Source organism: Scyliorhinus torazame, chromosome 1 (genome assembly GCF_047496885.1).
Source record: "Scyliorhinus torazame isolate Kashiwa2021f chromosome 1, sScyTor2.1, whole genome shotgun sequence".
Taxonomy (NCBI): domain Eukaryota; kingdom Metazoa; phylum Chordata; class Chondrichthyes; order Carcharhiniformes; family Scyliorhinidae; genus Scyliorhinus; species Scyliorhinus torazame.
Window position 1 is genome coordinate 18,137,079 of NC_092707.1, and position 16,823 is coordinate 18,153,901.

The 16,823-nt window shown below is 44.1% G+C and overlaps 1 protein-coding gene across 1 annotated transcript; it reads right to left on the bottom strand.

Annotated features, from left to right (window-relative positions):
- Positions 1–252: 252 nt before the first annotated feature.
- On the bottom strand, positions 253–12,670 carry tbx1 (T-box transcription factor 1; the record flags this gene model as incomplete). Its single annotated transcript, XM_072473162.1, is given in 6 exon segments — positions 253–2,986; positions 5,954–6,069; positions 6,228–6,295; positions 9,400–9,555; positions 9,682–9,853; positions 12,569–12,670. Coding segments are annotated over 6 exon segments (979 nt in total), but the record flags the coding sequence as incomplete, so codon positions are not given.
- Between the last annotated feature and the right edge of the window lie 4,153 nt (positions 12,671–16,823).

Genomic DNA, 16,823 nt, shown 5'->3' on the forward strand with positions numbered 1-16,823 from the left:
GATTCTCCGTTTCCAAAACTCAACCTTCATCCATATCGTTTGACTCCAAGTTGTCAAAACGGTTGCCTGCTGCCCCGTCAGCATGTTTGCAGGGAGCCCAGCAATTTGGGACAATGTACTGCAGTGTTTCCACAAACTGTCCGGACAGAACACACCATCAAACATTGCCCCAATCAGCTGGTTCTTTCTAAATGGGAATAATTAAGCCACGCGCTCCTCGCCAGTGAGAGAGGAAAAAAAGAACATTTAGTCTTTCTTTAAATATACCAGTTTATATAGAAAATTACAACACGCTGCTTCATTAAAAAAAAATATGAAAGCCATTTTACAACAAACACCGTTTTCGCGTTAAATCAATACCAGCCACTAAGAAGTAACGGTTGCTATCTAAATATACAGTATCTACAGGGTTAGCTATCTACACTTATCTACACTATCCCTGTTTACTAGTGCCGGCCAATCCTTTAGGGTTACTGTTATTCCACCACACAGTCCCCCTGTTTTCATAGAATCAATTTAATATCCATATTGCGAGAAATAATAAATAGCAACTTCATTCCGCGATAAATTCAGCGTGACCAAACTTTGGCACTATAATTTGAATAGATAATATCCGTAAATGTGTGTGTGTGATTGTGTGTATTGTATGTGTATTCGCCAGATTGTGAGATCGTATGTTTGTATGTAAGACTATGAGTGTTATTGTATGTGTGTGTGAGAGATTATGCACGTTGGTGTATGTTTGTGTGTTTGATTGTGTGCATGTGGTGTGTGTGTGTGTGATTTTGTGTTATCGTATGTTTGTGTGTAAGATTGTGTGTTTTGATTGTGAGTGTGATTTTGTGTGTATGTGTGATTTTGAAATGAAATGAAATGAAAATCGCTTATTGTCACGAGTAGGCTTCAATGAAGTTACTGTGAAAAGCCCCTAGTCGCCACATTCCGGCGCCTGTTCGGGGAGGCCAGTACGGGAATTGAACCGTGCTGCTGGCCTGCCTAGGTCTGCTTTAAAAGCCAGCGATTTAGCCCAGTGAGCTAAACCAGCCCCTGTGTAATTTTGTGTAATTATGTGTAATCTTGTGTAATTATATATTTGTGCTTAAGATTGTGTGTTTGATTGCGTGTGGGGGGGGGGGGGTGATTTTGTGTAACTGTATGGTTGTGTGTAAGATTGTGCATTTGATTGTGTGGGTGTGTGATTTGTGTGTGTATTTGATTGTGTGTGTGGGGGTGATTTTGTGTAATTGCATGTTTGTATGTATGATTGTGCGTTTGATTGTGTGTGTGGGGGGATGTTTTTGTGTTTTTGTATGCTTGTGTGTAATATTGTGTGTTTGATTGTGTGTGTGTGATTTTGTGTTATTGTCGGATTATGTGTTTGATTGTGGGTGTGGGTGTGTGTGAGTGTGATTTTGTGTTAGTGTATATTTAGACACAGTTGAACATGTCACAAATAGCAACATGGCTTTACGAGAATTGCCGACTAGCCGGCGATTGTTCCTGCGCCTATTTTTCCTGTTTCAGAACATATGCAGAAATGAGGGCATTCTGCGCGAAACATCAGGGCTAACATAGAAATACAAGCGATTTAAAATCCGCACATGGGGCTGATTGTCTAGTCGCAGGAGCCTGCACTTTAAGAGTAACACGGTAATAAACGTAAAATACATCCTCACATCCATTTCCCAAATATAATATTTTAGTTGCAATCTGCACACAAAACTAGAGAAATATATATATTAAATTAAAATATTACAAATGCTTGGATCAGTAGGTAGCTTCAAACTTGCATTGCATAACTTATCTCATAATTCATGGTGAGTTGGATTCTGAAATGATTTCTTATTTTCGTTTGAAACATAATACTTAATGCACCGGGAATGTGATGTGCTGCTGTCGTTTTATTTCTCTGCGTGGCCACCGGTTTGAACACACAGTAAAAAGAGAGTGTTGCCTGGCTGATAGCAGGCGTTGCTGATATAATCGAAGCACGCTCCTAATAAACACAGACACTGCTTTAAGCCTGTCACTGTTAATTGGGTAAGTCCGTGCCTTCGTCCCCGCTTCACACAATATGGCTTCTGTCAAAGCTGAAAAAAAGTGCAACTCGACACCTTTTGCCGTCCAAAAAAAAACTCCAGCCCACGGTGATCAGTTCAGTCATTCCGGCTGGAGTCACTCACTCTGCCCTGGGGGGACCACGCCGCCCTTGGCACCAATGGGGAGGACAGAGGTCCCACACACGCCTTTCCCCCATTGGCTGTCCAAGCCCACCAATCGGCCAAGCGCCGCGTCAATCAATCAAGAGAACAGCCAATCACAACGCTACATTGGAGCCTGCCAATCACCGGCTGAGGCCTCGCTCCTCCCAGCCGCGCTGCGATTGGTCGGTTGGGCTGTCAGTCAACCCGCCCACTCGGCCGCGGACCCATCAAGTGAATTGTTCAGAGTTCCACCAACGTGAAAACTCCCCTGAACTGCAAATGGTGGCAAGGGTCCAGACAGAGCAATGAGACAGATAATTTCCCCTTGGGTTTGTGCATCTTCTTTAGTTTGCAGGGTTAGTAGTTTCTCTCTTTTTGTTTCACTATAAAAAGTACATTGCCTGAACATCCTGCTAGTTATCTGTGCCCATAGTCATAGTTGGAGGGCGCTGCACTGGCCGGGTACATGTTCGCAGTGGGGTTCATGTGGTGGTAGCCATGGCTCGCTATGCCAGACAGCGGGTAAGGACTGGGCCTGGCTTTGGCACCGATGTAAGCCTCGTGGTAGGAGCGGTACTTGTAGGTGTGGTGGAGGCCGTCCGGGGGCTGCGTGTGGGGGTCCATCCGCAGCTCGTGTGGAGGGCTTGGCCGGGTGAGCGGGTGCAGTCCCCCGGGGAGAGCCGGGCTCAGCACCCGGGACATGAGCTGCTGCTGATGAGGGTGCTCCGGGTGCATGGCTGTGCGGCTAGGATCCCGCTCATAGTCACCTCTGCTGTCTGCATCTGCCAACATAACGTGCCAAGGTTTAGAGAGAGAGAGACGTACACTTAACATCACAGTCCAGCAATTATTCAAATCATCAATTGTCAAATCGGGACAGGGTTTTGATAGGGTAGACTCTCACCTGTGGCGGAGTCCAAAACAAGGGCCATACATTTCAAATGGTCACAGGTAAACCGAGTAGGGAATTCAGGAGTAAGGTCTTAAATCACAGAGGGTGAGGGTGTGGACCTTGTTGCCTCGGGAAGAATGTGGAGTGATTAGCACTTAGAGGAGAAGCTAGTTAGACACACGAGGGAAAAAGATTGGAAGAACACACTGATAGGGCGAGGTGAAGTAGATAGAGAGGGAGAGGTTGAAGTAGAACCGAGACCCACATAGAACTGTTTGTATTGTGTAAATTCAAACTATTCTATATGACCCGTTCCTGCTCTGGAAGGTTGGGCAAAGGATTGAAATGATTCCCCTCCTGCCCTTCCGCCACAAATCCCAGGGAATGCCCCCGGGTCAGTGTCTCTGTAGAGTTTGCACATTCTTGCCGTGTCTGCCCAAACCTGTGCCGCGTAGGTGGGTTGGCCACACTAAATTACCCCTTAATTGGAAAGAATGGGATACTTTAAATTTTAAAAAATGCCAGGGAATGCCACCAGGAATATGGTCCTCTGTATTATTTTCACTGTAACTTCATTGCAGTGTTAATGTAATGTTAATGCCCACTTGTGACATTAATATAGATTATTATTATAATGGCAAAGCAAAGTTAACACAGAGTGGAATTAGTGACAAAATGTGAAAATTGTGCCGCTGGATCAATGTTCAGACCACCCTGAGTGCACAATTTTATTCAATATGCGCCAAAAAGTGACCCGGAGTAACTGCAGTATACGTATACCAGAAATATAGCATGTATATTCCAATGTGGAAAGATTTGCTAGTGGGACGGGCTTTGTTATTGAGATAACTCGTTGGCCGTGGCAGAATAACCTCAGTCTGTGACCCTCCCGAGGTGAATGATACACAAACCTTCTGGAGTGGGTTTTGGGGGTGGCATTGGTACCGTGTTTGGGGGTGGCATTGGCACCGTGTTTGGGGGTGGCATTGGCACCGTGTTTGGGGGTGACATTGACACCGTGTTTGGGGGTGGCATTGGCACCGTGTGTGTCCGGCATTTGGACAGACCAGGGTGGCAGGGTGGGTGCAGACGCTCCTAGACAACCCTTTAGTCGAAAAGGGTGCAAAGTATTTGACCATTGGGCCATTACTTTTCCGAACGATGAGGCCTGGACACAGTTTTCTTTCTTGTTAAGTCTGAGATTTTTTTTTTAGTGGATGCGGGGTGAAAAAAATCTGTTATTGTTAACATGGAAAATAAAAATGGTCGAAAATCTAAAAGTTGCTTCAGCTGCTCTATACAATGAATCAAGCGACATATACGGAAATAACTTATTCAGTTTTAACCTTAAGGGCGCTGTGTAAATATAAGTTGTTGTTATATCAGAACCTGACCATCCCAAAGCACTCTCCAGCAAATCAAGTCGCTTTGGAGCCAATGTAGCGTAGAACATGCGGCAGCCTATTTGGGCACAGCAAGACTCCACAACAGCAATGTGTTCACGAATGAGAATGAAATGAAAATGAAATGAAAATCGCTTATTGTCACAAGTAGGCTTCAAATGAAGTTACTGTGAAAAGCCCCTAGTCGCCACATTCCGGCGCCTGTTCCCGTAACAGCCTCCCCGAACAGGCGCTGGAATGTGGCGACTAGGGGCTTTTCACAGTAACTTCATTTGAAGCCTACTTGTGACAATACAAAGAACAAAGAACAAAGAAATGTACAGCACAGGAACAGGCCCTTCGGCCCTCCAAGCCCGTGCCGACCATGCTGCCCGACTAAACTACAATCTTCTACACTTCCTGGGTCCGTATCCTTCTATTCCCATTCTATTCATATATTTGTCAAGATGCCCCTTAAATGTCCCTATCGTCCCTGCTTCCACTACCTCCTCCGGTAGCGAGTTCCAGGCACCCACTACCCTCTGCGTAAAAAACTTGCCTCGTACATCTACTCTAAACCTTGCCCCTCTCACCTTAAACCTATGCCCCCCTACGCGATTTTCATTTCATTTTCTTTTCATTTCATTTCATCAGAGAACCTGCTTCAGTAGCGACCCCCTGTGAAAGATGCACCTGGGGACAGTGCAGCACTCCTTTACCCCAGCACTGAAATAGCAACATAGATTATGTGTTCAAATCTTTGCAGTGGGGCTTGAAAATACAGCTGCCAGGCCAGTGTATGCTATCACTCCTTTTTGGGTAGGTGTTTACCCCATCGTGTGAGCAGCTTCCTTTCTAGTGGTCCTAGAGCCGTCCACAGCGCATGGCCGCACTTCTGGGGCGTTTAGTTTGACATGCGGCCCACACTGTGTTTAGATTTGTTAAAGCTGTTCCATTATTCATGTGGCATCGAATTGAGAGTCTCTCGGATTCTTAAAATCCACAGCAGATTGAAAAGTTAAAGTTATCCATTCTATATACCAGGCTCAATGTGCAAACTCTCTCAAAACAAGTTCACTGGAGGAGCTTGGAGTCCTTCAGAGCGAGGAGAGAAGTGTTTACAATTAATTCACATTGAACATAAAATATCCCCCCAAAAAAGACGAAAAACCTCCCGGTGTCCAGGTCGACATTTCACCCCAATGCCCCCAAAATAAGAAAAATCACATGAACGGACCATGTGCTGTTTGTGGGAGCTTGCTGTGCAGAAACGGGGGCCTAAGATTTGTCTGTAGAGCTGCCCTTCAAAAAGTGTAACTCGGGCTGGAAGAAGCTATCAGATCGAAACGGGCTGAAGATATTCTTCGTTTCTTAATGCAGGGAAGGAGAAGATGGCTTGCCTGTAATAAAACTGCAGGGTCTGGGAGTTGTTCCCAGGGTATTAGAGACACAGAATGGGGCAGGCAATCGTATACCTTTGTCAATTCCGTTCTGTTGCGGTGTTGACACCGAGTTCCTATTTCTGGCGAAAGCACTGATTAACTGTAAGGATCCCGGTCTGTGATTCCTCGGCCTAAAATATGGTACAAAACTGTTCATTCGAGAACATGCATATCAATTCCAGGTATTGCGTGTGTTTTTAAATGACCACAATGCATGCAAACATGTTTTTAAAAAAAATTAAACTAATGAACAAAGTTTGAAAAATCGAGTCAAGTTATCAAACTGTCTCTCAAGAAAGAAACTTACCAGTCCTCAGGATCACAGTCTCGAAATCCTTTAGCAAACGGATTGCTCGCGATTTTTAGTTGTGTTATCTGAGGGGATTTAAAATATATATATTTCAATTGTAAATACCTTTCAGCTAGGGTTGGATGCAAGTGAAATTGAATGTTGTGGCTAATTCTTTAAGAATGGGCTCCTGCCATTATCCGTGGAAAAATAAACATATTTGTCACTCTAAATATTGATACACTCTTGGTCAGGATTCGGGTAACATTGCGGGTGCAGCCGGGGTGACTTGAGCTTTGTGTGTGCGTGTGTGTGTTTTAATGTGTTTGTTTTATTTGCAAACGAGGCCAGACTTTTTAAAGTAAAATTATGGATAAATGGCTATATTTTAAGCACCTTTCTAAATCAGACTGATTGTCACTGTCTATATAAAAGACGTTGCATGTAATTGACCATTTTTAACGGCCCCAGTTGTATTTCTCCTTTTGTTTCAATGGGCAGAGGAATCAATTTCCAGCGGCAGCTACAGCTGCACTAAACAACTTGCAACAGTATCAAACTTTTTACATATTAACTCCCGCGTATACCGAGCTGTCACAGGCAGATATGATCAGGCGCGAAATTTTCTATTGTTGTTAATTCACGGTTAAAATATGCCCCTGTAAATGTCCGGAATGGTTGTAAAACAAACTTTAATCCGCTATTGACAGTTGCAGGCGGAAAGGTCAACTGATGGAAAGCAGGAGGTTTGGTAGCCAGACTTGTAACAGCTGCTCGCAGACATCAGGGGCCATGGCAACAAAGTTACACATCGGTATTTCATTTTTTTAAAAAAAGACACCAATCCGAAACACATTTACAGCAGCCGCCGGTATTGAGAGATCTCTTCATATTCCAGCTCTCGCAGACTAATATTTCTGAGGTTTGGCAAACAAATACTGTTATTAAAATTCATTGTAGCCCGGGTTGTCTCCAAGTGACTAAAGCCAGGCTGTTATCTCTGATTGACAATTCTTGCTGTGATACTCGCCGTGAAAAACAAAATAGCCGGGGCCTTGAACTTCCCCAGATAATTGCGTCCCAGCGGGTTTTAGGAAGTTTTCTATAGTCATAATTGCAGGGCGGGAGATCTGGGGGTTGGCTGAATGTGCAACATTCTGGATTTGGAGCTGAACTCCCCCAGCTATCGGGTTGCGCGCCGCGGTTTTTTTTGAGAATGAGTTGAGCAGATGCACTGGGATGTGGGGGGGGGGGGGGGGGGGGGGGTGCACCTTCCCCCAGACAACTCTCCAAAACAGACTCTGATTCTCAAACGGCAAGCGGGAGCTGCCAGTTCAAATCTGCCCTTTTTTTTTTAAAAACCTGCGTCATGCTCCCAGCTCTCTGTAATCAGGGTTCATGCATGCCGAAGAGAGAGATGTACAACAGATGACAATATGATTCAGCGCGAAGATCAGAAGGCATGGCACTGGTGACATAGAGGCATGCGTCAATGTTATATGTGACACATAGGCGTGCTTCAATGTTATATGTGACACATAGGCATGCTTCAATGTTATATATGACACATAGGCATGCTTCAATGTTATATATGACACATAGGCATGCTTCAATGTTATATGTGACACCGAGGCATGCCTCAATGTTATATGCGACACAGAGACATGCTTCAATGTTATATGTGACACAGAGGCATGTTTCAATGTTATGTATGACACAGAGGCATGTTTCAATGTTATATGTCACACAGAGGCATGCTTCAATGTTATATGTGACACAGGCATGCTTCAATGTTATATGTGACACAGAGGCATGTTTCAATGTTATATGTGACACAGAGGCATGCTTCAATGTTATATGTGACACAGAGGCATGCTTCAATGTTATATGTGACACAGAGGCATGTTTCAATGTTATGTATGACACAGAGGCATGCTTCAATGTTAGAGATGACACAGAGGCATGCTTCAATGTTATATGTGATGCATATGTATGCTTCAATGTTATATGTGACACAGAGGCATGCTTCAATGTTATATGTCACACAGAGGCATGCTTCAATGTTATATATGACACAGAGGCATGCTTCAATGTTATATGTGATGCATATGCATGCTTCAATGTTATATGTGACACAGAGGCATGCTTCAATGTTATATGTGACACAGAGTCATGCTTCAATATTATATGTGACACCAAGGCATGCTTCAATGTTATATGTGACACCGAGGCATGTTTCAATGTTATGTATGACACAGAGGCATGCTTCAATGTTATATATGACACAGAGGCATGCTTCAATGTTATATGTGATGCATATGCATGCTTCAATGTTATATGTGACACAGAGTCATGCTTCAATATTATATGTGACACCAAGGCATGCTTCAATGTTATATGTCACACAGAGGCATGCTTCAATGTTATATGTCACACAGAGGCGTGCTTCAATGTTATATGTGACGCCGAGGCATGCTTCAATGTTATATGCACATTTAATGCGAGCGAGCCGGAGCATATGAATACCTTTTATGGTTTAACTTAAAATATATACATATATGTAACTGTTCCGGCTTGCCTAAAGTTATTTCAATAAAGTTAACAGGCTTCATGAGCTTAATTTGCGTCTCTATGCACCGGACTCCTGAAGGGGGGCGGAACAGCTGTGTTGCCCTTTCAGAATTGCAACACAGCGGGTTTGCAAATCTCTCCTTCAGTCAATTGATTGCGAACGGCGCATGGCCTTTGTTTGGTTAAGATTACCGATTTCTGTACAGTTGTTAAAGCAGTACTAGTGTGTACTACACACCTCCCAGCCTCTGCGGGCGTGTGTTTAAGCATTAATTGAGTGTCCACTATTGCATTCCCCTGACTTGCAGCATCTAAACACGGTTCCGGTGATTTGAAAAGTTAAAAAATGTCCACAGCTTAGGTAAAATAGCAATGATCGCGATGATCGCTCACCTTCCAACAATTTTCAAATTCAATCGAGCTGCCTTCACTGAGCCCAGAGCGGCCCTTTAACTGCGGTTCATTAATTGTTTCAGCATTTTAAAAAACATTCCAGGTCGTCATTCATCATCAATAACTTTGATGAATGGAATATGGCAAATCCTGCAACCCTGTCACTGCGAGGGCACAGAATGATCCCATAATGAATAATCATCTTCAGATACACACACACACATACCCGGTGATTCTGATAAGCCGTGACCGCTGTAAACCTCGTCTCCTCAAATAGAAACGTTTTAAAGTTTTCCTCCGCGTATTTCTCGCTGTCCTTCCTGGGGTCAACATACACCACGTGAAAGCGCGGCTGGTATCTGTGCATGGAGTTTAGAATAATCTGTATGAACAGGGAGAGAAATAAAAAGAGAGGGGGTTGAAAATTCACGGGGTCTGGTGAGGTTACCCCCCATCTCCCCCCCCCCCCCTCCCCCACGCCCCGAACATAAATCTTCAGTCTACTTACATGGCCGTTATCGTCCAATAAATTATTGGTTAGTTTCAGCTTGTCGAAAGAGACGATCTGCTTCATCCACTGAGCTCCCTTTGCTGGAGAATCGGGGTGATAATGCACTCTACCCGGGGTAGCGGGATCTGCCTTGCCGGCCACAAGCCACGAGGAGCTGTGGAAAGCATATCTGGAAGGAGAAATAAATAAATCCAGTCACTTACTGAAGAAATAAACACAGGCACCGAATTCAGAACGTGTCAGGAAAAGGCAATGAATAAATCAATTTGATTTACGAGGATGAAGCGGGTCTCCATGTAGGAGCAGGTCAGAATTTCCAACTGCCCTTCTCTCCCTCCCCCCACCACCACCCCTCAAATGAAGGACACGTTATCATGCCCCGCGGATTAAATTTATAAATCAAGCTTAATTATTGTGGGTGTTGGCGATCTCCCACTTTCATGTTGCAAAGCACGGAGGTGCAAGGGTGAAAACGTACGCAGGTCCATATTTAGTCTTACTATCCATAGCACCCCCTGAGGTTAGGCCAGGTGCATTGGGCAAGTTTACACTGTAAGGGGCCTCGACCCAGTTCATTCGCAACTAAAACACAATCGAAACAGATTATTGGAGGACATGCGTTCATATTATCAACGGCGTTTCTGCTCCCAATTACTTAAATAATTGACCATCTGACATTTTCATTGCAAAATCCCCACGTGTCGGCTCTGTTGTTTTTTAAATCGCCTTTCAGAGCTGGGAAACTGAGTCAGTCAGTGCGGAGTTTCCCCACGTCCACTCGCCACAAAATACATAGGATCGAGTAAAATGAAGGCAGAAGGTCTTCTAATTATCCAGCACCAAATTCTATTTTCCTTATGTTGGGATATAGACCCGGCACGGTAGCACAGTGGTTAGCACTGTTGCTTCACAGCAACAGTCTCGGGTTCGATTCTCAGCTTGTGCGACTGTCTGTGCGGAGTCTGCACGTTCTCCCCGCGTCTGCGTGGGGGTTTCCTCCGGGTGCTCCGGTTTCTCCCACAAGTCCCGAAAGACGTGCTTGTTTTTCGGTGAATTGGACATTCTGAATTCTCCCTCGGTGTACCCGAACAAGCGCCGGAATGTGGCGACTAGGGGCTTTTCACAGTAACTGCATTGCAGTGTCAATGTAATGTGACAATAATAATTATTTATTTAAGGTGGATAAACTCGCTGGATGGGATAAAACACAACAAATTATTCTTGCGTGTCATCCGCAACTTTTAACAAGGAGGGTGTCAAAGATTTCCTCGGGAAAAAGACGCCCTAATTCAACCAACCCAACGTTTAAATCGTCCATTCGTTATTCCACTGATGTGGAATTCGCTCTTTCCAGAAACCTGGAGCAGGGCTTCGGAAAGAGGCGCCCTCCTTTAACACATTGGAGAAATGAACCAAATCAAACTCGACCCGCGAAGCAAAAACATCTTTATTCCACCACTGGTTAAAAAAAAAATCTCAAGGATTTTAAGGACACGAATGAAAGGAGATTGGCAAACGGGAACGGAAGAGTTTCAGCGAGCGGGCCCTGAAAGTTAGCGCCCAATCCACGTGTGACCACAAAAAGCCAATTTCCTTTCTGGACGGTATTTAAAAATGCATTCTCAATAAACCCGCTGCCTTTCCTGGCCAGTGGCATTCCTCAGCACCCTATGCAAGGTCGGTGGTTGATACAACGAGGCGGGATACTTCGGTCCAGCAGCTCAGAGCTAGGGAGGGCTGCTAATGATTTTACTATTCGTCTGTACTTCTATATGGTTAAGACAACAATTGGTCTCTTTCGTGTACGTTTTCCTCCTCCCTGATCATCGAATTGATACAGCAATTCAAACTTATTTCATTCTGCCTGTCTGCTGTTCTTTTTCAATAGAAACAATTTAGTTTTTATCCGCACTTAAGCATGCCGCGATTAAAACGATGCACATTAATCCAGCCAGATCCTCTGGTACTCCAGATGCAAACTAACCCGCTGTTTTCTCTGTCAATATTTACTACTGGCCTTTTGGCGCAACAATACCGGCACATTGTCACAAACAGATTCAGATTATTTTCTACGATACATCCAGGAATGTGAGCGAGGACATGTTGTATATTTAGGTGAAAAAAAATCTTCCTAATGCTTATAGACGAGAATGCTGCATTGATTGTGAACTTTGTACCGCTGGCTGATTCTGATATCAGTGCAACATGATCCTAGAGAAATAAATTACGGTCGTATTTCATGAACAACTTTACCTCCAAAACGTAAAATAACCCTTTGTAATCAATAACCTGTTGCACATCCCCAGGTTAATGCTGATTTAGCTTCACCTGAACTGGTTCAGATCGAGATTATAATAATTAATTTCGGCCTTTAAATGTAAAAAAAGATACATAGACAGCCTTGGGGGGTCGGGGGGGGGGTGTGACGTTTGGAGTCTGTTCTTAGTATTTAAATAGGATGATTGTGTATATATACATATACACTTAATATATATACATACATGTAACATCATATACACACACATATATAATATAATATATACATATAATACAATATGCATGCAGACACAAAATTATAATATACACATACATATACAATATATACGCACATACATATATATCATATTGCGTGTGTATAATATATATACATATACACACATAAATATATATATACACACATATTTATATCTCTATATATAAGCAATTTTAGGGTACATTTTTGGGGATTTCATTCTCTCGGGGAATGACGTGTGTTACACATTGTCTTTATTTATTTTTATTTCTCAGGTTGTTGCTATATTAATTAAATTGCCCTTTGAAACCTCTCCTCCTGTCTCAGCAGTTGGGATTCATTTTAAACATAGCAAAGTTTTATTTTACTTGCCGATATCTTTTGTCGTCGACAGGCACAAAGTCCATCAGCAGCATGTAGTCAGCCATGGGGTCCATGCCGAAAATCTTCACTTGAAAAGTAGGGAACATTCTCCTGCAAAGATGGAGGGAAGGGGGAAAGGAGCGAGGCGGTTAAACCTGCATTCGCCAACAACTGGCGGGGAGCCTTTGAAGAGGGACCAGTCCCGAGCGGGTAACTCCCGACTCTCCGGCTTCCCGCCCTACACAGAAATGAACTTCACCCCACCCCACACACACACACGCACACACCTCCCTATTCCTGATAGCCCTCTCTGCAAAGGGCCGGTAGCGAATGGCCGCTGGGTCCTATTCAATCCCGGCCTGGAGGAACTCGGGTTAGATGGTGAATAAATAGCTGCTTCTGATCATTGTTTGGACTCCAGCCCCCACGAGGCCGCCCCGCTGCCACATTCCCTGCCCGCGAACGTGTAGGATTCCCTTTAAATCTCGTCTCCCCCAAAATAGGAGGTCAACTGGACTCATGTAAACCTACCCACCTGGCTAAAAACCTCACAAACCTACACACCTCTCCCTCTTCGGGAAGTGGGGGAGTCATAATGATCCCATTATTGCTGCTTCTTACCGAGAAAAAAAACCCTGGCGAATAATTGTTGCAATGATCTCGCTGTAAATACTCAGTCAGTTAGAATAGAAGTGTACACAGAAATGGAAACCGGCGTTAAAATATTAACTGAAGCTGTGATGTTAACTGAGGATGTCTACTGACATTTGCTGAGGCTCTGTTGATTTCAGTGCAACTGTTTCCAAAGTCATTGCGAATTCCCAACATTTGCAGCATTGTGTTTTTCTGAAAATGGCCAAGTTTTGTTCTGATGAATTATCGTTTTAAAAGCGAAATAAAATAATCATTTTGTGATAAATACGGAAGATCAAACGGGAAGCTGCACAAAACGGATCCCAACAGGTGAATAATTGAAATTAAGAGACTGAAAACTAGGTTACTGCGACATGATATTTAATAAATTATGTATGCGCCTGTCCACATACAAGCGTTCAGTCAGCTACCTTGTCCGCCCAAGTTCAGTTATTATTTAGGGATTTTTATTCTGGTCTATGCTTTAGATATTTCTTTCTACAAAACTGAAGGTCTGCCATTGGTTATTTTGCGTGTATTTCATAGGAGTTTTCATATTATGCTGCTTTACGTCTAATCGTAAAGTCGGCAAATGCCCCAATTGACCGGCCGGGATTGCTGTCTGGTTGTCTGTGTGTCTGCCTGTGAGCATGTGCCTGTTTGTACGTGAGCGCAGCTGTGTCTGTGTGTGTTTGTGCCAGTTCTTGTGTCTGTGCGTGTGTGTAAGCATGTCTCTGTGCCCGTGTGTGCATGCGTGTGTGTGCATCTGTGTGTACATTTGCCTGTTATGTGCCAGAGTGTGCCTGTGTGTGTCTCTGCCTGTTATGTGCCAGAGTGTGCCTGTGTGTGTCTCTGCCTGTTATGTGCCAGAGTGTGCCTGTGTGTTTATCTGCCTGTTATGTGCCAGAGTGTGTGTTTGTGTGTGTATCTGTGTGTGTGTCTGTGCCTGTGTGTATCTCTGCGTGTGTATGTTATGTGTCTGGGTGCGCATGTGTGAATCTGTGCGTGTGTGTTGGTGTCTCTGTGTGTGTGCCTGTCTGCGCCTGTGTGCATCTGTGTGTATGTCTGTGCCTGTGTGTGTGTATCTGTGCCTGTGTGTGTGTGTCTGTGTTTGTGTATCTGTGCCTGTGTGTGTGTGTCTGTGTATCTGTGTTTGTGTGTGTATGTGTGCCTGTGTGTGTGTCTGTGTATCTGTGTTTGTGTGTGTATCTGTGCCTGTGTGTGTGTCTATGTGTGTGTGTATCTGTGCCTGTGTATGTGTGTGTGTATCTGTGCCTGTGTGTGTGTCTGTGTATCTGTGTTATATGTATCGGTGTGCGTTAAAGAGTTCGTGCAAGGATTATTAAAGTTGTTTTTTTTTTAAATTCCACGATCAATTAAACACCGAATTTAGAATAAGCGAATTTTAAACCTTACAATGTTAATTCCTCTCAAGAAAATGTGTCACAACACATCATTACATTAATGAAGCGAGTGGGGGTTTCAAATCCCAATCAGTCTGCAGAATGAAATCTGCAGCTAGATCTTTTTACCCTGCAGGGGTTTAAACTTATTCCTTCATTGAATTGCAAACGTGGAGATGCACCTGTGTGAAAAAGGTTGATGTTGATGTGAAAGGGGAGGGATATCGATCAGGAGACTGCAACTGGTGTGCACGCTCGCCTCTTTGGCCAAATTGCCGGCCTGATAAGTGGAGGATTTGTGTCCTTGGTCCTCGCTTTTCCACACGGCTTGTTCAGAAGGACACGTTTCAAGGTTCCCGTTTGTCTTGAAGGTTACATCATCCGGTAGCATTTCACTTGCTGTATTAGCAACATTATCTTGTTGTTCCCTAAACAATTTAGTTGGCCACACACACAGTGTGTCTGAACGGATAATCCAATCCTGTTCTCCAGAATGAACTTTGTGAGCTTGGTCGGAGATGAGCCGATTGACGCCGTTCATTTAAAGTTGCGTTTCGGGCACACTGCCTTAATTTTGACTCATCAATTGTGGAAACTATGGAGTCAGGTGTTTACTGTGTCCCAGGCCCCGGGACAATACCCCGCAGCCGTCCTCACAGCTCGCTTGGGACGGATTGTCCAACTGAGATTTTAAAAAGAAAATCCCTGCATTATTTTCCACTAAACTGCTCTGGGCGAGTTGACGAACGCACATTCTGTACCAAAGCCCCAAGATGCACAAGGTGCTCCGGTTCTCGTCCAAAAAAAAAACAACTACAAGCATATTTGGCATGTGTTAAACGGATTAGATTGATTCGTGCCAAGATATTAATATAGGCGAACGCTCAGAGACAGAGAGAGAGAATAAACCCCATCAAGGAGTCAGAATCTTGTGAGTGAGAGCCATGCACTACACTGATTGCCACTATGGCAAACAGCTCAGAGGACAATGGAAGGCAGACTAATGCAACATTTAGACTGAACTTTCCACTGAGTAAATTAGGGGAGCTGCGTGGGTCACAGTGTGGACTTCGAAATGAGATTTTAAAAATCGTTTAAAAGCATGGTTAGAGATGAGTGGAGGGCGAATAGACACGGGGCACCTATTAATCCAATATTAATGCTGTTCACCCACCGCTTCTGTGGCCCCGCCATTTTCTCCCAAACGAACGAGCTTACTGTGTGCAGCTATAAAAACATTGCATACTTCAGCTGAAAGAAGCGGGACAAAAGGAAATGATCTCGCTCTTCGAATCATGTCCAGATAGGCGCTGCTTTATTTTCTGGCAGTTTCTGTCCCGTCCCCCCCCCCCCCCCCCCCCCCCACCAAAAAAAAAGGCTGGCCATTTCTTGGTAATTTGCAGATGGGCCCACTCAGTCGGATTTTACACTCGTGGCTTCCTCTTTAGAAGCAAACACCGAGAAAGGTATTTAAAAAAAAAACACAGCCGGCTGAAATATTTCGATTTTCTAAATTGAATCCAGGATTAATTAAGGATTCAAAAAAAGAAAAATACCAGCGCATCGGGCAGGCACCAATTGTGTTTTTCTTTAAATACCATTTGTGTTATTCTGTCTAGACTTTCATTCCAATTTAACATTGACTGGACTTTATTGTTTCAATATTAAACTCTCGGACCCTTTGTCTGTATGTGGCGAATATTTACCGATCCACAATTGAATCGACAATTCGATGGGGTTTACTAACTTGACAAGGCTTGAAGACACGGGATAGCACAGATTCCAGTCTGTTAGAATCATCCCGCAGAACCTCAGCCCGCTCCCTGATCTTTTTGGTGCGAGTTATTCAGTTCATGGATAAACCCAGTGTGTTGTCCCCTACACCCGCTGCCCAGGGGGGTGGGTGGGGGGTTGGGAAATCACGGGCTGTGTGTGTGTTTGTTCGATTTATCTGTAAATGCTCAGTGTACATAGAGCGCTCTGATCTAGGAGCTGCGACTCAGAGAGAGTGGGACAATGCTGCGCTCTTTATTATCAGGTTTCCCAATCTCCCAGGTCGAGTTGTGGCTCGTGCGATGTCCTCTCCGAGAGAAAGACGTGAGAGGGTAGAGAGGGAGAGAGACAAAAAAAAACCTCTACCGCCGCACATTTGATCAAATGAAATGAGTCTTAACTGACCTCAGCGAGGTGATGCCGTTGGTTCAATATCTTCACATCTAGAGCACCCC